The 24,061-nt window shown below is 34.1% G+C and overlaps 1 protein-coding gene across 4 annotated transcripts in view; it reads left to right on the forward strand.

Moving 5' to 3' along the window:
- Window positions 1-24,061, forward strand: part of ASCC3 (activating signal cointegrator 1 complex subunit 3) — a 415,044-nt gene that overhangs the window by 51,977 nt on the left and 339,006 nt on the right. For all 4 annotated transcript variants that reach the window (XR_005217810.1, XM_037842529.1, XM_037842528.1 and 1 more), the window contains exon 4: window positions 2,221-2,780. Coding sequence is in view for 3 of the 4 variants with exons in the window: in XM_037842529.1 (XP_037698457.1) it covers window positions 2,221-2,780 (560 nt within the window). In the remaining variant the exon portion in view is untranslated. The remainder of the gene's footprint in view (window positions 1-2,220; window positions 2,781-24,061) is intronic.

Here is a 24,061-nt window from a genome sequence, read left to right on the forward strand (position 1 = left end):
ACTGCTTATCATCACTCATATAAACTCTTGGTCTTCTACACACAAAAAAAAGTCATTGAGGCAGTGTGATGTCAGTGAGTCCTGGGTTCAGTTTAATAAATCTTTTGAGCTACCTATTTTGGGCAAGGTACAGTGAGAAAATACAGTAATGGACACAACATTGTACTTGCCTTGAAAGAGACAATTGAACCAGATCTTGAAATATATGTAGGATTTGAACAACCAGAGATATTGAGAACGATAAATAAAGGCATGGAAATAGGCATAGAATGGGACAAGACCTGACTTTTAGATGTTAAGAAATATTTTTTGACTGGAATAGGATATGTATAGGTGTCAATAAAACTGGCAAGAAAAGGATGGGGTCAGCTCTTAGAGTACCTTGAAAACAAACATAGGAGGTTGGGTTTCAATCCTGGGCTATAGGAAGCCATTCAACATTTGTGAGTAATGATACGATTGGAGCCATGCTTTCAGGAAGAGCTAGTGCTAGTTATAAATATAACTTTACCATTATCACCTTAGGTAAGCCACATTGATTTTTTTTTTTTTTTTTTTACCTCCAGTTTTTTTTTTTTTTTTAATCTTCATTTTATTGAGATATATTCACATACCACGCAGTCATACAAAACAAATCGTACTTTCGATTGTTTACAGTACCATTACATAGTGGTACATTCATCACCCAAATCAATCCCTGACACCTTCATTAGCACACACACAAAAATAACAATAATAATAATTAGAGTGAAAAGGAGGAATTGAAGTAAAAAAGAACACTGGGTACCTTTGTCTGTTTGTTTCCTTCCCCTATTTTTCTACTCATCCATCCCTAAACTAGACAAAGTGGAGTGTGGTCCTTATGGCTTTCCCAATCCCATTGTCACCCCTCATAAGCTACATTTTTATACAACTGTCTTCGAGATTCATGGGTTCTGGGTTGTAGTTTGATAGTTTCAAGTATCCACCACCAGCTACCCCAATTCTTTAGAACCTAAAAAGGGTTGTCTAAAGTGTGCGTAAGAGTGCCCACCAGAGTGACCTCTCGGCTCCTTTTGGAATCTCTCTGCCACTGAAGCTTATTTCATTTCCTTTCACATCCCCCTTTTGGTCAAGATGATGTTCTCCGTCCCATGATGCCAGGTCTACATTCCTCCCCGGGAGTCATATTCCACGTTGCCAGGGAGATTCACTCCCCTGGGTGTCTGATCCCACGTAGGGGGGAGGGCAGTGATTTCACCTTTCAAGTTGGCTTAGCTAGAGAGACAGGGCCACATCTGAGCAACAAAGAGGCATTTGGGAGGAGGCTCTTAGGCACAACCATAGGGAGGCCTAGCCTCTCCTTTGCAGCAACCGTCTTCCCAAGGGTAAAACCTGTGGTAGAGGGCTGAACCCATCAAACCACCAGTCCCCTATGTTTGTGGTCAAGGCCACATTGATTTTTGGAGGCTCTTGATTTAAATTCCTTTTTCTGCTCTAAGATCTAAGAATGTTCTTTGAATTCTGTGGCACAAACGCAGCTTCTTTTATTTGAGACAATTCTGGAATAAAAAAAGATAGGGACTGATCCTTTACCTCCTGTTACTTGGAAAGAATTTATTTCTGGCTTCTTTTAAACAAAGGTTTTTTGTGTTTTTTTGTTTGTTTGTTTCTTATATTTTATAATACGGCTGTAAGTTTATTTTTAAAGATTCTATTTAGCTATATCCTTGATGGTATTAAATGTTTTTGAATGACAACTTTATAAACCTATTTCTTGCCGTCTCAGCTTTATAGTGCAAATGGGAAAGAAAGTTAAATCTCTGAGGTTTCCTTCCAGCTCCAGAAGTCTGATTCAAATATTTTTTAGTACCTTCCTTTGTTTATTTAATTAGCTCATCAAATGAGTCTTTATTGTTTTAAATAAATTTTAGCTAAAGTTTTAAATAAATTTTAGCTAAAGTTTCAAATTGGTTTTAAGAAGAGGCAAAGATTTGTTATTAGATAGTTTCTGTATTTAGATATAGAATAATTACTGATAGTGATTTATTTACCTAATACAGTTCTTTGAGAACCTGAGAAAAGATTTAAAGGGATATTTTCTGCTCCTAAACTGGTTATCTTTATTAGTATGTTTTGATTGTTGGATTTACTCCAAAGAATATTTGTAGTTGTTTTTTGAAGATGGTAGCTTGAACCATGGTTAATTGAGCTAATAATATTTCTTTTGTCTTTGAATAGTTGGAACAGATAATGGGACAGAAGCAATTGAAAGTGGGGCCGCATTTCTCTTCAAGACATTTCACTTGAAGGACTGTGTTAGTTACAAGGAGACAAAGGCTATCAAACAGATGTTTGGTCCCTTTCCATCTTCATCTGCCACTGCAGCTTGTAATGCTGTTAGTCGAATCACTTCTCATTTTAATGAAGATGATCTTTCTGCTCTTGTCCAGATGACAGATGAGGAAAATGGTGATAGAGTTATATTTGGTAAAAATATAGCGTTTTCATTTGACATGCACGATTTGGACCACTTTGATGAACTGCCAGTAAATGGTGATGCCCAGAAAATTATAAGCCTAGATTACAAGAAGTTTCTGAATGAACATTTTCAGGATCATGGCACCTCAGAGCTCAAGCCTGTGGAAAAAACAAATGGTTCCTTTTTGTGGTGTGAAGTTGAGAAGTACTTAAATGCAACTTTAAAAGGAATGGCTGAAGCACCAAGAATAGAAGATCTTTGCTGTACTTTATATGATATGCTTGCTTCTGTTAAAAGTGGTGATGAACTTCAGAATGAGGTACAGTTGAAGATATTGAAGTTTTTTTTTAATGTGAACTACGTTAATGAAATAGCCTTTTTTTTTTTTTTTTTTTTTAGCTTGGCTAAATTATGATGTACCATAATTTAACTCATAACCTAATGATGGATATTTAAGGCAATAGCAAAGAAAGCACTCCTTTAATATCGTGCTACAGTAGTCAAATGATTTTTTATAGCAGGTATGTTTATGCTTTTCCTGTGGGTAGTTATAGGAGGACTGAGTATAAAGAATAGTAGAGAAGTCAGGGCAATAGTAAAGTTATCCATACATCCCAGTTGCCGGGGCAGTCCTAGTTAAATCTGTTGTTCTGTCAGAATAATAGTACTCCTTCTAGTCTCAAATGTGTACTGGTTTGAATGATAAATTATATGGTCATCTTAATAATAACTGATAACATTTGCACATCATTTTATATTTCTAAGAGTTCTTTTGTGAAAATATAAGAAACTTCAAAATATTAGAAAATGTATCTTATTTTTGAATATACATGTTAAGTGACTTAGATATAAAAATATTTTTAACAATTTATGTTTGAAACAATAAGCATTGAAAAACAGACTAATACAGAGATAATTTGACAGCTTGATATTTTAGCTCATTTGTTCAATGAAGAATTGTTTTATGTTTTTATACCATATAAAGGAAACATTATTTTAATTCTTTCTATGCCATGATTTGATTCATTGCTTTTCAAAGTGATGAAGTACTCTTATTGTCATATGAAGTGTTTATCTTGTCACATGAGTATTTATCTGAATAAAAGTCCTGTAAGGTCCATCTCAGCTAGGGCCCCCTTGACTTTGCTGACCTCATCCCCTCTGAATCTCCCTGTCATTCACTTCACACTAGCCACACTGACCTCCTTCCTGTTTCCTGTATATGACGGGCTTTGCATTTTCTCTCCCCTTTGCCTGGAAATGCCCTTCCCTTATAAACCTGCATGGCCCACACCTTTAAATCCTGCAGGTCTCTACTTGAATGTCACCCTCTCAGTGAGGACTTCATGTCCACTTTATTGAAAATCACAACCTCTCTTCTTGCACAAGCACAGAACCTGTCATAGACTGCTAGTTTCCCTACCCTCTCCAAGCTATTCTTTCTTCTTCTGGTCACCTGGCTGCCCAACAAAGACTACATTTCCCAGCTTCTCTTGCAGCTAGGTATGACTATAGTTTCTCTCAATATTCATGTTATATTCCTTTCCTAATATATACTTAAAATAATGTCAATCCAATTTTAATACTGGATAGATTTGATGGGTAACAAATTTGATGGCTAGCATATTTGATTAAGAAAGGTGGCATACTGTTGTACAAAGGGCAGAGGCTTTGAAATCAAATAGACATACCCTTGCCACTTATTGGTAATGTGACTTTAAATAAGTTTATCTCCCAAAAGCTAAGTTTTCTTGATTGAGCTACTCAAGGGGATCCAAATACCAAGACCATAAAATTGGTATGAGGATTAAATGAGACATTGTTTGCGAAATGGTAGGTAGCACATGGTAAACACTCATAACATGGTACCTGTTATTATTTTTGGTATTTTTGTTACTATTATTGGAATTAATAATTTTTCAATTACATGGAGTATCAGTTAGGAATGCAGAAAAAAGTAATTTTTTTTCAGAGAGAAATTAATCTAGGGAATTGGTTAAATAGGTATCAGAAGACTGAATATGTGGTAGAAATAGGTATTATGCTGATTAACTTTAGTTTAGGAGGTATCATATTACTAATTCTGTGATCTGTTTCATTAACTTTAATGTTTTACATTTGGTTTGATTTATATCAGATAGTGCACAATCTTAGATGGATTGTCACTAACATTCTGAAAATAATAATATTGTTTTAAAAGTTGTGATTTATAAAGAACATTTTACTAATGCTTGTTTATCATAATGGGACACCTAGGAATTTTCCTAAAATGATTATAGTAAACAGAAACTTAAAAACATCCAACTAATGGAGATTTTATTTTCTGAGTGAGCCACAAAACTCTTGTTTTTACTTTTCACTGTCTTAGGGAAGTTTACAATTCTTAGTTCTTCACAATTGTAAGGAATATAACTCTTTTATGATTATTGGAGGGAGAATGTTTTCTTGTTCTCAAGATTTTTTTGTGATCTACTTCATTGGAAAGTCAAACTGAATTCATGCAGCCATCTTACATTTATTGTATGCTTACTATGTACTAAGTACTGTGCTAGGTACTGGAAATAAAAGCATGAATGATAGCAACCTTGTTCTCAGAAAATTAATTGTTTATTAGCATGGGGAGGTGTATTAGTTAGGGTTCTCTAAGGAAACAGAATCAATGAGATATCTCTATGAATATAAGATTTATAAAAGTGTCTCACACAACTGTGGGTAGGCATGAGTCCAAATTACATAGGGCAGGCAGCAAACTGGCAACTCCAATGAGGATTGTTCGTTGAACTCCTCAGGAAATGAACTGGCAACTTCAACGGACTCCTCAGGAAATGAACTGGCAACTTTGTCAAACGTGTTTGATGAACTCCTCAGGAAACAAACTGGCAACTTCGACAAACTCCTCAGGAAATGCTTTGCTGGTCAGCTGAAGAAGCAGCGAAGGTCCTCTGTCTGTCTCGCTTAAAAGTCTTCAGCTAATTCGTTGGATTAAATCCAGCCAACTGCATTCTCTCATTGTGGAAAACACATCCTTCATTGATGTCATCAGTCGCAGCTGCAGCCAAGAGGGACCCTTTGAAGAATGCACAGAAGCTGAGATGAGACACAGTTTGAAGACAGCCGTTCTAAGTAGACTCTTGCTCCAGAGAAGCTAAGAGAGGACAAACACCTTAAGAGCAACTAAGAGTGACAGTTTTGAGGAACTGCAGCCTAGAGAGGAACGTCCTGGGAGAAAACCGTTTTGAAACCAGAACTTTGGAGCAGATGCCAGCCACGTGCCTTCCCAGCTAACAGAGGTTTTCCAGGCGCCATCAGCCATCCTCCAGTGAAGGTACCCGATTGTTGATGACTTACCTTGGACACTTGATGGCCTTAAGACTGTAACTTTGTAACCAAATAAACCCCCTTTATAAAAGCTTATCCATTTGTAGTGTTTTGCATTCTGGCAGCATTAGCAAACTAGAACAGGAGGCATGTCAACAAATAACTGCACCCAAATACCATAGGTGTTATGATAACTTTATACAGAGAAAATAGGTGACTAAAAGAACATGTCATAGTTTCTATGGAGGGGTTAGAATGGTAGGAAAAGTTCAGTGAGGAAGTTAAGCTGTGCATAGAGGTTAAGCTTGAATCAAGTCTTGAATAGGACTAGATTTAACTTCAAGTGGACCACAAAGGTAGAGAGCATATTTCAGGCATAAGAAAGAATATGGTGTGCTTAGAGAAATGCAGTTCTGTAAAAGAGTACAGGTACAAAGGAGATGTGACAAGAGACAAATATGAGCAGATGGGCAAGGGCCAAATCAGGTAAGGCCTTTTACACCTTGTTTAGTGGTGTTATAAGCCACTCTGAAATCTGTAGATGTACAGTTGATCCTCATTATTTATGGATCCTGGATTTGCAAATTACTTGCAAACTACTTGCTAAAATATATGTATACTCCCAAAATCAATACTCTATACTTTTGTGATCATTTGTGGATGTGAGTAGAGCTGCAAAATATTTGAGTCATCCAACATATCAGTGCTCTGTCTTGCTTGTTTTAGCTCATATTGTAAGTAATTGTCCTTTTTTGTGTATATTTAGTGTCATTTTTTTTGTATCTTTCTGTATTTGTGGGTGATCTCGCTGTTTAAAATGGCCCCCAAGCATAGGTCTGAGGTGCTGTCTGGTGTTCCTAAGTGCAAGAAGGCTGTGATGTACATTATGGAGAAAATATGTGTGTTAGATAAACTTTTTCAGGCATGAGTTACATTGCGATTGGGTGTGAGTTCAGTGTTAATGAATCAACTATATATTAAATAAGATGTCTTTAAGTGGAAACATCCATAAACATTAGTTGATCATTTGATGAAAATGTTGTCACCAAAATTGTGCGGGAACTTAACCCTGTATTTCCCCTACAGGCATTGGTTTAGTATATGCTAATTCGGTGGTCAAGTGAATTTGTGGAATACAACTACAACAAATAATGAGAATCTATTGTACTCTATGTAGTCTGGTTCAGTGATTTTTCATCCAGGGTTTAGTGGGCAGTTTATTATATAAATGAATCATGTTCTGTCAGTGACTTGAGTGAGAGTTTAAGTGGTTCATACCCTCAGTGTTTTGGATTCCTATCTGTAATAGCACACACTGAAGTGAAAATAACAATGGTCAAGACGGAGCATATTCAAACAACACTTTTCTAGTGAAACATCATTTCAAAATTATACAGATAATTTGCTATAACAACACAATATAATTGCACAGAAATTGATCTAATATATAAAGCATAACCTATATTGTAAAATAAAAAAATTTCTTTATGATTATTCTGCTTATATGTTTGAGTATGCTCAGTCTTGACCATGGTTATTTTTACTTTAGTGTTTCACCTATATACCTTAGGTGTTGTCTGTTTGCTTTTAAATCCCTCATTTAAGCCTGTAAAGAGGGTAATTGAAAGGATAATCAGTTCATATGATAGCATAGTTAATATCCATTCCTTTTCAAGCTTTTACTGACTATGCAATAGGAATATTTAAACAGCTATGCTGTATGCTGTTGCTCCAGGAATTTAGCAGAACCATGGGAACATATTTTATACATATAACTTTAAAGAAACACACATAAAGCTATTTTTGTGCTAAAGCCATTTTTGGTTCTCAACATACAATTTCTGGATATAGTCATTAAGCTATTAAAACTACTGTTGGAAGCATGAGAATAAAAAGTGTATGCATGTGATGACATTTACTACAAAGACTGTGCAAGGGAGATTCTAGTCTGAAATATGGAGAGGAAAGAGAAGTACTTTCCTCATAATAATCCTAATGGCAGTAGTAATGATAATAATGGCTGACATTTGAGTATGTACTGTATTGACATAAGGCATTATGTTAAATGCTTTGTGTATGCATTATTTAATTTAATCCTGACAGCAGTGCTTTGATTTAGCAATGCTGAATTAAAGACTATCAGAAACCCTAAGTACTGGAAAAGGTTATGCTCTGAGACACTTCTCCTTCTCTCCCATATCTGATTAAGAATAAACACAAATGCGTATTAATGCAGACATAAGAAAGTCTAACAGAGTTTCACTTCTTACCATGGTGACTGTGTTTGACGTTTTTTCAAACCTCAAATGCTTAAAAAATAAGTTTTTCTCTATTTTGGTACCTCTGCTTTGCTGGTGCCTGAAGGACATGCTTCTTCAGCATCATGAATTAGTGCTCAGTGGATATAGGTTAGCTATCTGAGATTTATAGATGTTGGGAGATTTGCCCAAGGGTATAGAATAAATAGTGGTTCTAGGATTAAAATTCAGACAGTCTGACTCCAGTGTGTACTTTCTTTGCCAAGAAGTAGATCTGTACATTTTCCTGTTATTTAGTGCTTTGGAACGTCTTAAATATTTTGGGGAATCTTTGGCATTTGCTCTTAATTAACAATTTTTTTGTAAACAGTGCCTTTCCCTTTTAGAGAGTACTGGATACTGGTATAAGGAACTGACTGAGATAAAGGAAAGAATAAAACGTTTAGATCCTGTGGAAGATGATTTTTTAATATTTCTGCAGGGAACTGGTTACATTTAAATTAATTCTATGTTTTTCCAAGTGCTGAACTAATAAAACAGTCTACTTCTTAGCTTTTCCCAATACTATCCTCTTTTCCTTTCCTACCTTGAGCCTCTTAAGTTACTGTCTCCTAAGGACTTTTCTTCTTTGGACCTCTGAGTCTTAGTAATTTCTCTCTTAAGGCTGTAGTCATTAAGCCTAGAATTTGATTGGACTAGAAAATTATTAAGGTTCTTTATGCTCTTGAGACTTACTTTTAATAATATTTATTAAAGTCAGTGCATTTTAACCCCTAGAAGCAAATAATACATGAACATTCCATTTTATTTTCTTAATCGAGACTTGCCCATTATTGGTACTGACGTCTTCCTGCTGCTGCTGTTCCATAGCGAGAATTGTAGCTGTATGTTTAGTTCCATTGGGACCGTATAGTTAATGGCTTTTCAACAGAAGCTTTTCCCCTAGAAAGTAGTAGTATTGGTAATAGTAAAACTACCATATTTTAGTGCCTATTATGTGTGGACTTAGAACAGGCTGCCTCCCTTGATATCACCTGTTTCCTCACAGTCCTGAAAAATAGAAATAAGGTTGTTTCCTTGGTTGAAAAAAAGAAAACAAAACTGACATTGAATTGTTTCCTAAATTCACAAAGTGCGAAACATGGTATAAATTCTGAAGTTTTTTTCTCAACTTAGGTCTACCATTCCTATACAGTAGTATGTTACGAGATTCTTTGAGGAAGTGCATTAACTGACAAAGCTATTTATAGGAATTTCTTTTTGCAGAGAAACTTTTATTATATTTTTTTACTTATAGGCTTATTTGAGTTGAAAGAATGTAAGTTTTGGAGTCAGAAAGGTTTTTATTTTAGTTCAGATTCTGTCTCTGATGCTTTCATGTTGTTGACCATGGACAAATTACTAAATTCCTGTGAGCCTCAGTTCTGCAGTCTGTAAAATATTTGCTTCACAGTGTTGCTCACAATGCCAATAGGATTTTTGAGATAATGTACATGAAATACATAGTACAATGTTTCATAAATTGTAAGTTCTCAAATATTAATTTCTTGCCTTCTACATTAATGAACATCATGCATTTGCACATAGCATATTTTTATTAGAGGTGTATACTTTATAGATCAGTAAATTTTTTATTTTTGTCTTGTTATATATTCATGTTTCAGGTAATGAAATGATATGGGCTAGATTTAACTATTTTTATTACGATTTCCTCTGTTTTGCTTCTTTATCTCTCAATATCCTAAAAAAAAGCTTTTCAATTCAATTTTTGTAGTGAGTCCTGATTTTAATAGTCATTGGTGAAACAGAAGAGGTGTTAATAGAAAAATACTTGAGAAATAAATAAAGACCTGAAAGGATGGCATATGGGAGATATATTGGAGTACACATATTTCTTAATATTTTTCAATATTAATTGCTATTTACAGAGCTATTAATGCTGATGTAAATATTGATAACATTGTGTAATCAGTTCTGAGAAAAAGTGAATTTTGAATTTTATTGATACAATCATAGTTTGCTTCTGTGCAGATGAGGCTCATTCTTTATAGCATTTGGGTTTGACATTTGCTGTTAGCATTAACTCTTGACTGTGCAGATGGTGTTACTTGACCCATGCAAGTTCGTTTCTGTTCCTAACCCTGTTCCAGATATATGCCTGATCTAAGAAGTGGGAATTATTTGGTTAGATTATCTTCTGAGGGAAGACTATATTTTTTTCAGCAGTTGTTTGCATCACAAATGATTTCAGCATCCTTTGAAATTTTGATGTAGAATAATTAGCATGGTTTACTAGAGTTGGTCTTAAACCTTTTGTTCTCAAGACCCCTTTAAACTCCACCAAATTACTGAGGATCCCAAAGAACTTTTATGTTTGTTGAGCTCTATTGATATTTAGTGTATTAGAAATTAAATCTGAAAAATTTTAAAATAGTAAATGATTTGTATCATTTAAAATAATACTGAATTCCTTACATTAATGTAAGTAACACTTTTATGAAAAATTCACTGTTTTTCAAAATAAAAAAGTATACAGTATGAAGAGTGGCATTGCATTACGTTTTTGAAATCATGTTTAATGTCTGGCTTAATAAAAAATAGCTAAATTCTTACATCTCCTTCTGCATGCCATATGTTATAATATGCATATCATGTAGCCTCTTCTACACTCCACTCACTTTATACTCTTGAGATTTTAAGAGTAAGAAGGCAAATAGTGTTTTAGTAGTACTAGGAATTTAATTTTGATCTCATGGACCCCCGAAAGGATCTTGGAGTCCCCAGACCATGCTTTGAGAACCACTAATTTAATGTGTGTACTACTGTTTGAAGAAGAGGGGAAAGTGATGTTTTTGGGACCTAGAATAGGGTATTTAAAATCTTTCTGGACTTCCTGTGCTGAAACGTTAATGTTAATGCTTTAAGGAAAGGTTCATCATCCATTTTAGATGCTGTACATTCTTTTTGGTAGTCTTAGCACAGCTGAGCAATAAGGACAACAGCCAGGTTGGAATTAAAATAGTGTCCCTTCATCTGTGAGTGCCATAACCATATATGTGTTGCTTTTCTAGTCTTCCCCCAAATAATCAGAAGAAGAGCCTTCATCCTCCCAGTAAAATTATACTTTGTCTTTAGATGATGTTTAGAATCATAGAATTTCATTGTGTTTATAGTATTCTATCCAAATGATGATCCCGATGTAGTAAGGTCTACTTACTCTAACAAAGAGCTTTTTCTTTTTTTCTCAAAAGGCATCTCACCTCTTTCTTGAGTGGTTCTCCTATGAATTATTGTTTTGCTGAACCAATGCTATATTATTACTTCTGCTATTTGATCCTTTGCATACAGTGAGCCAACAAAATAGATGTTAACTCTTTAAATGACCATGTTTTACACATATGGCAGCTATATATTCCCTTCTTCAGATTTTTAATTTTTTTTTAAATTTTTTTTAATTGAGATTGTGCACGTACCATACAATTATCCAAAGAGCCACAGTGTACAGTCAGTTGCCCACGGAACCATCATACAGCTGTGCGTCCATCACCACAATTAATTTTTTTTTCAATTTTTAGAACATTTTCATTACTCCAGAAAAGAAAGAAATAAAAAAAAAAGGAAACTCAAATCCTCCCATACCCCTAACCACCCCCCCTTCATTATTGATTCATAATATTGGTAGAGTACGTTTGTTACTGTTGATGAAAGAATGTTAAAATACTACTAACTGTAGTATATAGTTTGCAATAGGTATATATTTTTTTCCTATATGCCCCTCTATTATTAGCTTCTAGTTATAGTGTCATACATTTGTTCTAGTTCATTTGTACAGTTAATCACGGACATTGTCCACTACAAGATTCACTGTTTTATACGTTCCCATCTTTTAACCTCCAACTTCCCTTCTGGTGACATACGTGACTCTGAGCTTACCCTTTCCCCCACATTCACACACCATTCAGCACTGTTAGTGATTCTCACAATGTGTTACCATCACCTCTGTCCATTTCCAAACATTTAAGTTCACCCTAGCTGAACATTCTGCTCATAATAAGCAACCGCTCCCCATTCTTTAGCCTCATTCTATATACGGTGACTTATATTTCATGTCTATGAGTTTACATATTATAATTAGTTCATATCAGTGAGACCCTGCAATATTTGTCCCTATGTTCTGATTTCACTTAATATAGTGTCCTCAAGGTTTCTTCATCAACCTATTTTTTTTGATGGTTTTGTTCACACACCATGCATTCTGTCCTAAGTAAACAATCGTTGGTTCCCTGTGTAGTCACATATTTATGTATTCAGCACCATCGCCACTCTCTATATAAGGACATCTCCATTTCTTCCACAGAGAAGGAGGAAGAGTCAAAGAAGGTAGAGAGACAAAAGAAAAAGAAGAAAGAGAGAGTAAAAAAAAAAAACATGACAGCTAGGAAGCAACAAAAGGAAAGATAGCATTAAACTAAAGTAGCATAAAGAGTCAGAATCACCAATGCCACAAGTCCAATACTCTTCCTCTTTTCCCTCCCCCGGCATACATTTAGCTTTGATATATTGCCTTTGTTAAATTAAAGGAAGCATAATAAAGTGTTTCTGTTAATTATAGTCTCTAGTTTTCATTGATTGTATCCCCCCCCCAATCCCACCCTATTTTTAATACCTTGCAATGTTGACATTCATTTGTTCTACCTCATGTAAAAACATATTTGTACCTTTTATTACAATCATTGAACACCCTGTGTTTCACTGAGTTATACAGTCCCAGTCTTTATCTTTCATCTTTCTATCTGGTGTTACACATGGTCCTAACCTTCCTCTTCCAGCAATACAGTCATCTTTGTTCAGTGTACTTACATTGCTGTGCTAGTGTCTCCCAAAATTGTGTTCCAAACCTCTCACTACTGTCTTTTCCTTTCTGTCTGCAGTACTTTCTTTAGTGTTTCCTGTAGAGCAGATATCTTGTTGACAAACTCTGTCATTGTCTGTTTGTCAGAGAATATTTTAAGCTCTCCCTCATATTTGAAGGACAGCTTTGCTGGATATAGGATTTTTGGTTGGTGGTTTTTCTCCTTCACCCCACTTCCTTCTTGCCTCCGTGGTTTCTATTGAGAAATCTGCACATAGCCTTATCAAGTTTCCTTTGTATGTGATGGATTGCTTTTCTCTTGCTGCTTTCAGGATTCTCTCTTTATCTTTGACGTTTGATAATCTGATTATTAAGTGTCTTGGCATAGGCCTGTTGAGATCTGTTCTGTTTGGGGTGTGTTGTGCTTCTTGGATCTGTTATTTTATGTCTTTCATAAGAGATGGGAAATTTTCATTGATTATTTCTTCTATTATGGCTTCTGCCACCGAGCCGAAAAAGGGACAGAAAGCACCCTTCAGAGCCAGTCCGTGGCCACCCTCTGGCTCTCCAAGGTCAGTTGTCACCAAAAGCCTCTGTCTGCTTGTTGGGGATTCATCTCTTATATTGAGCAGTCCATGTTTGTTAATTAAAACCCCAGTTGGAGCTCAGCTGAGCTGTATTCACTTGCTAGGATGGTGCTGCTCTAGCACCACGAGGCTTTGCAGTTCAAGCCGTGGGGAGAGGGGGCCTCCGGATTGGATCTGCAGTTTTTACTTACAGATTTTGTGCTGTGATCTCGGGCCTTCCACCCCCAGTTCAGGTTGGTGTATGATGAGTGGACAGTCACATTTGTCCCCCTATGGTTATTCCAGATTATTTGCTAGTTTTTCCAGGTTGTTTATTAGTTGTTCCGGGGGACAAACTAGCTTCCACTGCTCTCTGTGCTGCCATCTTCTTCTGTTCCCTCTTAAGATTTTTTTTAACATGTAAAACTCCTCCAATTTTCCTCTCCATTGACCTTTATCCATTATCAACACAATTATGTTCAGTCCACCATAGATTTGATTAACAGCACTGACGTGTAGACTTTTCATCATTGTTTTAGTCTGCTAGGCTGCTGAAATGCAGAAGCCATGATATGGGTTGGCTTTTAACAAGGGGATTTTTTTACTTTACAAACTTAGAGTTCTGAGGCTGTGAAAATGGTCAAATCAAGGCTTCATCAGATGATGCTCTCTCCCCTGTGACCAGCTGTCGGTGATCCTGGACTCCTCTGTCACATGGCAGAACATGGTGGCATCTGCTGGTGTCTCCCTTCCCTTCTGGGTCTCTTCACTTTTAGCTTCTGGCTTCAGTGGCTTTCTCTCTGTTTCTGTGGCTTTCTCTCTCAGCTTCTGTGTCTCTTCTTTTGTCTGTGTCTTTATAGTTCAACCTATTATAAAAGTCTCCAGTAAGAGAATTAAGACACACCCTGTATGAGGTGGGTCATATCTTTACTTAAGATCCTGTTCACCAAAAAATTCTGCTTATAATGGGTCCACTGCCACTGAATGGATTAACTTTAAGAACATGCTTCTCTGGGGTACACACAGCTTATCTTATCTTGAAAGATGTCAAACTTTCAGTTCCTTTGCCAACCTAAGAATTACTAAACTAATAATAGGAAGAATAATTGAGGTTTTGTCATGACTTTACTTGGTGAATATTGCTGCACAGTCTATTGCATTGACAGGTGTTGATGTTAAGCCTAGAATTAAGTATTTTTTGCAATCCATTTTTTAAATGTTTTTATTTTTAAAAAATGTTCTTTTTTCTGACCTTCTTGATCTATAAGTGATTTCTGAACCTTGAGATATGGTGCATGAGGGCCTAGTCACCTGAACTTATTTAAAGAGGCAGGACGATTTTTTTACTACTTCCTCCCTTTCTGTAGATATTTGTTCTGCTCTTTCCTGTTTTAAGGTAATATTCTCTTAAGAGAAGATGCAAGCAAACTGAGAATTGATTGCTTCTCCCATCTTCCTCCAGGAGAGAATATATCCTGGTTTTATTTCCTTGCTTCAAATATTGCTAAAAGGACTCTTTTCGATATTTCTCTCATTTTTGTGTGCTTACGTTATTTATAGATTTAACCTTGTACACTTATTATAGGTTTTAAAAATACATATGTATACTTTTTTATGATTTTACTGTCATTTTTTCCTCATATTCTTCTAATTTTTTTAATGTCTACAGTGTTAGCTATAGTGTTTTGTTAGATATCCATCAATTAATTCTCTTTTGAGGATTATATGGAGATCTCATATAATGCCACTCATTTTAAATGCCACTCATTTTTACACAATTTGTTTATGTTTCTAATTTCAATTTCTAATTTCAAAAACTATATCATAATTGTAGAAAATTAGAACACATTTATAAACAAAATGAAGGAAATAAGTCCTGTAATCTCACCACTATCATCAAACCAGATAACCACTGCAAATATTTTGGAGTATCTTTTTTAATAAAAATACCTTGAAAATTGGGTCATATTGTGTATGTAATTTTGAACCTACTTTTTTGTTACTTCATTTTCTTCTATGCATGCATGTTTTTATGACATTATATTACATAATGATTTGTAATGCCTGCCGAATATTATATTTATCATCATATGCTAGTTTATTACGTTATTTTTCCTTTTTAGTCTTACTACTTTGAATAGGATATTATTTGGAGCAGACAGATCTTTTCTTCATTTAATTTTTGGATACATTTCTGAATAGGTCCGTATTGGATACTTCAAAGTGATATGACCATTTTCTCCTATGGTTCTGATTACTTCCACTTGTTTACCATTTCTAGGGTATTCAATCTTATTTTTACCTTATAAGAGATGGAATTTTTGTGAGGAAAACTGAAGAATCATTTTTTCTACTTTTAGCTGAATATAACATTCAGGAAAGGTCAAGATAGTTGAAGTATCTCACATGCTGAGACAGATCTCTAAGTTTTATAATCTGCATTAGAAAAGCACTAGCCAATCTTTTATCTTGGTTGTATGTGTCTTGTTTTGTTTTTTGCTTATGGCTCAAATCATTAGAATGATGGACTGATATTTATCTATGATAAAATAGATAAATGTAAGGGCATGTACTTGTATCCAGAAATACTGTAAATGCAGATTAGGAAGCTCAGGTTTAGCAGGTACACCTTTAAAAAATAAATTCAATGTGAGTCAGCTCCAGGAGCAGCAACTTCAAATGGTTAAGATCATAGGCTTCTAAGTCCTACTAGCTCTGCTGCTTACAAAGTATATGACCTTGACCAAATCACTTCTCTAGTTTTCAGTTTTCTTACTTGTTACCTGGAGAAAATGATAGTGCTAATCATATAAGTTCTCTGTAAAGGTGAAATGATATAATGGACTTGGTGCACTTAGAGTAGTGCTGACAGATAGTAAGTGTTCCATACATATTAGCTGTTGTTAAGTGTTATGAAGCTAGCAAACAGTATAATGTTGTTATTGACAGTAGTATAATCATATATACAGGTGTGATGATAAGTCTGTTCATCTTCTTGTAATTCACGTTGCACCTGGCTATCACACTTTAAGGGAGATATGATCCTACAGAAGGTATATAGAGGAAAGTGATCAGGTGGTTGAAGGAAATAGAAACCAAGTCTTATGATAAACACTTGAAATAAACTGCAGCTGACTGCCCTTTTGGAGGGAAAGCTCTGGTGGGTTAGGAGAATGGGCATAATATTTGAAGAGCTGTATGTGGAAGAAGGGTGGCCCAAGGATTATAACTAGGACCTCTGGGTAGAAGATATGTGAGGGCAGATCTCAGCTCAGGCAAACCTTTTTAATTTTCCAAGTCCTTTAAATATAATGAGCTCTTTCTATAGGTAATTAGTGCCCTGTTATCAGATACATTTAAGCATAGGCTGAAATTTGTAGCTTTTCTGGAATTTGTAGATTGTTGAATTTTGATGATTTTTTAGGTAACCTTACAACCTGAAGGATCTTTGATGTCATATATATCTTGTTACTGATATGAGGAAATGCATTATTAATATGTTAAACTCATATGAAGACTTAAAAATACTGCTTTTAATTTGTAGCAATAACAGAGTTAAAACTCTTTTGCTCTTAATTGGAGTGATTGCTCTAGAAGAAGGATGTTTTGCCAAATTTTATCCTTTTTTTCCCTCTGATTAACATTTATTCATTCTTTACTCTTAGGTTTGAGAGATACAAAAGTAATCTAACAGTTTAATAAACCCACTCCCATTATTTTGCTTCCTTGAATCTCTTATTCTTCGAACCTTCATACATATATTTAAAAGGGGAATGAACAGGAAAATGGTGTTTGATATAGTGAATGTTGCTGTGAGAATAGTTTTGGAGAAAAGTAGATTTTGTATATTGTGAGATGCTTGTAATGTATTGATATGAGAAAGAAATAAGCTAAGTAAATTATATTGGGAAAATAAAGGACTAATTTCTGTTATTAATATTATTTGAGATGAAAAACACATTTTTGATAATATTTAAATATCAATTTGTAAACAAATAAGTAGTAATATATTCTTAGAGTTACAAATTGCCCTAAGCATTCATTTAAATATTTAAAATTTAGTACCTAATTTTGTTCAGTTACCCTGAAACACACACACATATAATGGCTGTAAATTTGTTTTCTTCTGAGGCAATTATAATTAGCATATTTTCTTTCTCAGAATCAAGGAAGCTATCAATTTTCCATGTACATGAAAATGTAAAGTAAGCTTTCTAAATATACGAGGTACGTATTGTTAACCTTACTTAATACCCATCTAATTAATTATATTATATAAGGAATAAATAGTGTTCAGATTCCAAGTTGTCTTAATTAAGTTGTAAGTGACCTTGGTTTTAGCTTTGTTACATTTTTATATTAGATTAAGTACCTGTAAATAATGAGCATTAGTTATTCAGAAAATGTAATTTATTATATTTTTTGTATTGCAGCAACACTTTTTGTAGTGTGTTTTTCTCGAGAAAAATAAATGCTAAATAATTGCTGTCCTAATTTTCAGTAATTTTCTTATGTTATTTTAGAAGTTGTTTTGGAATGTATGAATATTTAAAATTTTCTATGCCACAAACAAAACTAAGAATAATTTACAAAGTTGTAAATAAAATTATGCCTTATGTAGTTATTCCAAAATTCAACTCCACATGGACTGTCAATTGAAAAATCTTTTTCAGAGTTACTCAGTTTTTTTTTTTTAATTTTTAAGAAAATGTGTTTCTGATAGCAATGCAATCCACAATGCACTAGGAATAAATCTAACAACATACAGTGTAAGCTAGACATTTATAGAGGAAATTATAAAACTTTATGGAAAGATATTAAAGAAGACAAATACAGGCAGAGAAATATTAAGTTTAAGGTTGGGAAGACAATGTTTTAAAGTTACCTATTTCCAAATTCATCTATAAATTCAATGCAAGTCAATAAAAAATTTCCACCAGGGTTATTTTGTGTGTGTGAGACTTGACAAGCTTTTTCTAAAATTTTTGTGTAAGAGCAAATGGCCAAGAACATGCAAAACAGTGATGAAGATGATTTCTGAAAGGGGTTTGGCCTACCAGATATCAAGAGTTGTTATAAAGCTATAATAATGAAGACAGTGCTGGGGCAGTGATAAATAAATATTGATGAAAGAAAAGATGGCCCAGAAACAGATCCACGGGTATAAGGGAACTGGGTATATGCCTGAGGTGGCACTATTGATTGATAGAGAAGAGATTCAATGAATGACATGGAAACTGGTCATGCATATAGACAGAAACTTATATCCCTACCTCACATCCAGGAGCAAAATGAAATTCCAAATACAGGCATACCTCTTTTCATTTTGGTTCACTTTGCTGAACCTCACAGATACTGCCTTTTTTTTTTTTGTTACAAACTGAAGGTTTGTGACAGCCCTGTTTTTGAGAAAGTCTACTGGAGTCATTTTTCCAATAACGTGCTCACTTCCTATCTGTGTTGCATTTTAATTAAGATATGCACATTGTTGTTTTATTTTTTTAATTTATGAAAAATCAACTTCATTTGTAATAAATTAAAAGCAAATTAAACAGTAAGCTGTCATTTTCATTTATATAATTGACAATGCATAGAAATAATGTTCACCATTGGCAAGAGTATTGGGAAGCTGATCTCTCATAGAAATAGTTTGTGGTTTCTCTTTTTTTTGTTGTTGTTGGTAGGTTTTTTTTTTTTTTAAATCAATTTTATTGAGAGTTACCCAGTTTTTAACAATTTCTTCTTTATTATCTCAAAGAAAGACATTTCCTAAATTGAATGCAGTTTTTCTTTTGATACTATGTTCACTGTAATTTATGCTGTTTATTACTTTAGTGTATAGATTGCAACAACTCTTAATTTTTAAGATGCATATCTATAATTTAGAAAGGAAATGCATGGTTTTTGAATTTCCATTTATGGAAATCAGAACGCCTTTTCTTTATTTCTTGAGGCTTTATTGGATAGATACTGGTGCATTATATGCCTTTAAGATACTTCTATACTTAGACCTCCAGCCTGAGTAGACAGTTTGCAGATTATCATATCATCACATCGTATCATATCATATATCATATCATATCATATCATAAGCTGATTATTCCAGCTTCATAAACTAAGCTTCTGGAGCTTCCTTACTTTTTCTGTTTTCAAAAAAGTTATAAGATAGTTTTTATCTGAAAGTTTAACACTTGTTTGCCTCTAAAACCTAACTCTAGTTCCTATTTTGCACAGAGTACTTTTTTGTGTGGGTACCCCACAGAAGCCAAACCCCTGGACAACTCTGCCTTTTTGCAACATTTCTTGTCCAGAGAGATATTTGTCTTGATTTTAAATTTGACTGCATCTGATTGGTTTTTCTTTGTTTATTTTACCAGAGAAGGGTCATTAAAATATGAATTTTGTGCCATCTTTTCTTCCTCATATTACTTGATGAAACTTGATCCCTCAGAAGATATCTTTCTTCCTCTCTTAAGCACAAAGGGATTTTCAACATAATTTTAAGAAGATATTTAACAGTAAAACGTATTCTGGTGCTTTTATTAAAAAGAGAAATGGTTGTTATTTTCCATTTGAAAGTGGAAATAAATAAACTTTAAATTGTCTAATCACTAGTCCTTATAACTGTTAGTTTTGAGCTGTTTTTTGTCTACATGATAAGGACTTTTTTCCTTATATAATTTCTGATATTTAATTCTAAATATGGTAAATGTGTGAAAACCTTTTAGTTAGTAAGTAATACTTTGTGTATGTAGCAAATAAAGAGCAAAATAATTGAGAAATCAGAATCTGGGTTGTATTGTATAAAAACGAAATAATTTTTTTTCTTATGATTAAGTAGTATATTTATTATAGAAAAGTTAAAAAAGACAAAAAATAAGCTAAATGAGGAGTGTACAGTTGAGTAATATCCTTTCAGTATTATATAGTGTTTATGTGCATATTTTTATAGATATGATAGCATTATACTTGAAATACTGTTATTCTCTGTTTTCACCTAACTTTAGAAAATAAACATTATGCTTTTTGTGAGCATCATTTTGAATTATTGCATACTGTTCCATCAAGTTATGTACCAGTTTACTTAATGCATTTATACATCGGTTTTAGAGGTTAAAAACATACATGTTGGATAGTGTGTGCATGTGTGTGCGCATGCGTACGCGTGCATGTATGTGTTCATAAATACTAATAAATAGTTATCCAGATAACTTTCTAGAACCTATTTATAGATTTGGGGTTCCTGGCATGTAAAATAGGTGTTTTAAGATTTATAAAATACCAACCTATAGAAAATAACGACTTCCCAGTTTTACATCTTGGCTGTGAATATTAACCATTATTTGTTCCTAAATATGAAGCATTGAATTAGTGGAAAGTATATGTCAGTTATGTCCAGAACTTTGCAAAGTAACAAGACAAATAAAAAGAAATTCAAATCATGGTCCTAGTACTCAGTGACCCTGAAATCTCATTGGGTCAGTTTGATTACTAACAAGAATTAGTATAAACTAATTAGTCAGCATAATGAAGGACTGGAAACTGTTTTTGGAAAAGAAAAGAATTAGTGTATTGGAGTAACTATAGCGAGGCTTGAGGAATGGCATTTGCTTGAGGCCTATAAATATAGTTAAAATTTTCCAGTGGAAAGGGCATTCAAAACAGTTTGAGGGAAGCCCAGAGATAAGATTGCATATGGTATGTTTGGGGACACTGAAGAAACCATCCTGAATGGAAATTGCTTGGTGGGGAGAAGTGAGAAAAAAAGTTGGGTTGGATTGACAGGGAGCTTCTAGTCAGGCAGAGAATTTGGAATCTGATTGGTGGTTACTATGATACCACTAGACAGATAAATTACAGGGCAATAAACGTATTCTATCTGGATCTAAGCAGGACATTTTACAGGAAAGTCAAAATATCTTCCAGATCAGCACTATCTTTTTGCCATGATTTGAATATTCTGTATTTGCTCTCCAGTGTGGTAACCATTAGCCACATGTGGCTATTGATAATTGAGTGTGGCTAGTGTAATCAAGGAACTGTGTTTTAAATTTTATTCAAGTGTAATTAGAATATACATGCCCTCATGTGGTAGTGCTACAATATTAGACATGCAGAGAAAAGTCAGCTGGTGATTAATACAGTTAGATAGATTTGTAGGTCTTTGAAAATTTTACAATGAATATTGATTGGTTCATTTTGGATAAAGATTTTCACTTTTTATCCTGAAGTTTTTTACTTTGGTCCTGTCCATTTCGGCACTTTGATCTGTAATTTGCTATGGTTATCAAATTTGTAAAGGTCAGATTCAGCATTAATTGTGATTCCTGTTATGATGGAAGTCAGAATCTGAATTTAGAAGGCTTTCAATAGACTAAAATGAGGAAATGCAAGAAAACGGACTTTATAAAAAATTCATTAAAAGTCCTGGGCTTACTTCCAAGTATTTCAGTATCAGAGGTTCATTCCCATGGATTGGTCAGTTCCTGTGACTGATCTTCCCTCTCATTTCATGTGTTCTAGCTGACTGTTGTCTCTAAAATTTCATTGGATCGCTTGAGAAATATTTCCTTGAATGATTATTTGGGGAAAAAAGAAAGGCAAGTTTAAAGAAAATAAAACTTAGTTTTTAACACATTCTAGCAAGAAATAATCAACTGTTTGAAAATCATGTTTTAACATTTTTTGCCATATTCACAGCAATAGAAAACATTTATTTTGAAGATTTTTAGATTGTTGTTAATTTGAAATCTGTTATTCATATTGTGGAATTTTTAAAAAATGTGTTTCATTGGATTTTTTAAAGAAGAATGGAATTTGGTCTATTTTATGATCAAACCAAAGCTCCTTATGGTTCTTAGTGTCCTCTGTAAAACTTAGTGTCAACTTTGAGGTTTTCCCTTCTAATTCTGCTTTATATTATAAGACCATTAGGAAGTGGGAACCTGGTAAATATATAATGAATTGTAAAATAATTTAATGTGTAACTGTTTCAACTGTGAAACTGTGACTGTTGGTTTTCTTGCTGAAAACAGCTGCTGATAAAGTTGGAAAAAAAAAAAAGACTTCTGGGCTTAAAAATTATTTTCTAAAGTACAAATTTTGAGAGATTTTGCCTGAAAGGAATTCATGTGGGAAAGAAATAAAACTAAGGTTTTTATTTGGCTACCCTTTTAATTTGAACCAGGAGTGTGATGATGTTACCATCTTATGCTATTTTTGGAGAAGTTTAACATCTAGTCCAAAGTTGATAAAAATCTCTCTAATCTGCCCTGATGAAATTATATTTGAAATATTATGTTCAGTTTTGGATGCCATTTTTTTCAGTGGCTCAGTAAAAGGTACATGTTTTTTAAAAAATATTATTTTATGGAGATATGTTCACACTCTATACAAACCATCTGAAGTATGTAATCACTGAAGAGGTACATTTTTAAAGGAACTTGGATGAAGAACCATCTGGAAACCAAGTTATATAACTAATTGTAAGGAATTGGTGTCTGTTTACCTGGGAAGGAAAGAATTTGAGTGAAGTATGTCTAGTGCATTACTGGCATTATGTTCAAATATTTGTAGGTCTGTTGTGTGGAAATGTTATTGAGATCAACTCTGTGACACCAGAGGGCACAGCTAGAAAGATAGGTGAAAGCTATAATGACACTGATTGGTATTCAATATAAGGAAGGATTTTATGACAATTAGAGCTCTCTAGCAGTGGCGTGAGTTGCCTTATAGGACATTTTCCTGCTGGCAGAAGTATGCTGGATGTTCATTTGCCAGGAAAAATTGTCAATAAAAGCAGTAATTCTTTACTAGATTTATTGTCAGGCACTGCTAATTTCTTTAAAACAAAACAAAACAAAGCCAACATTTTTGGTGAAATATAATATATTACAGAAAAGTGATAAATTTCAAAGTGCAGTTTAACAGGTAGTTACACAGCAAATTTCAAAGTATAGTATGGGTTACAGTTCCACAATTTTAGGTATTTCCTTCTAACTGTTCTAATACACTAAAAACTAAAAAGAAATATCTATTATAAGTAGTCATAATCATTTGTTAAATCCTAACTTCTCTGTTACAACTCCTCCCTCTCATTTGATCATTTTCCCAGTCTTCAGGGATATTTGGGCAATGACCATTCTAACTTCTTCATGTTGTAAAAGGGTTTCAACATTATGGGGCAGGAGAATGCAACTGGTTGATACTCTGGGAGAGACTGGTACCTCTAAGTTTCAGAGCTTATCTCGCACAGGAACAATCTGGAGGTTTTAAGTTTCTGGAAAATAAACTTAATAAATAAATCTTTTATAGAATTTTAGGTACAGCCCTGGACTTTTTTTAGGGTGTTCAGGAATGCTGTTGGTTGGGGCTTGACATGCTGTGGCAATTTGTAATATCTGGCTAAAGCTTGGATAAGCGTAACCTCCAGAATGACCTTTCAACTCTAATTGAAATCTCTTAGCCACTGAAACCTTATTTTGTTACACTTCTTTTCCCCATTTTGGTTAAAAAGGTATTCTCCTTCCCATGATGCCAGGGCCAGACTCATTCCTGGAAGTCATGTCTCACGTAGCGGGGAAGATGAGTTTATTTGCAGAGTTTG

Source organism: Choloepus didactylus, chromosome 7 (assembly GCF_015220235.1).
Source record: "Choloepus didactylus isolate mChoDid1 chromosome 7, mChoDid1.pri, whole genome shotgun sequence".
Lineage (NCBI taxonomy): Eukaryota > Metazoa > Chordata > Mammalia > Pilosa > Megalonychidae > Choloepus > Choloepus didactylus.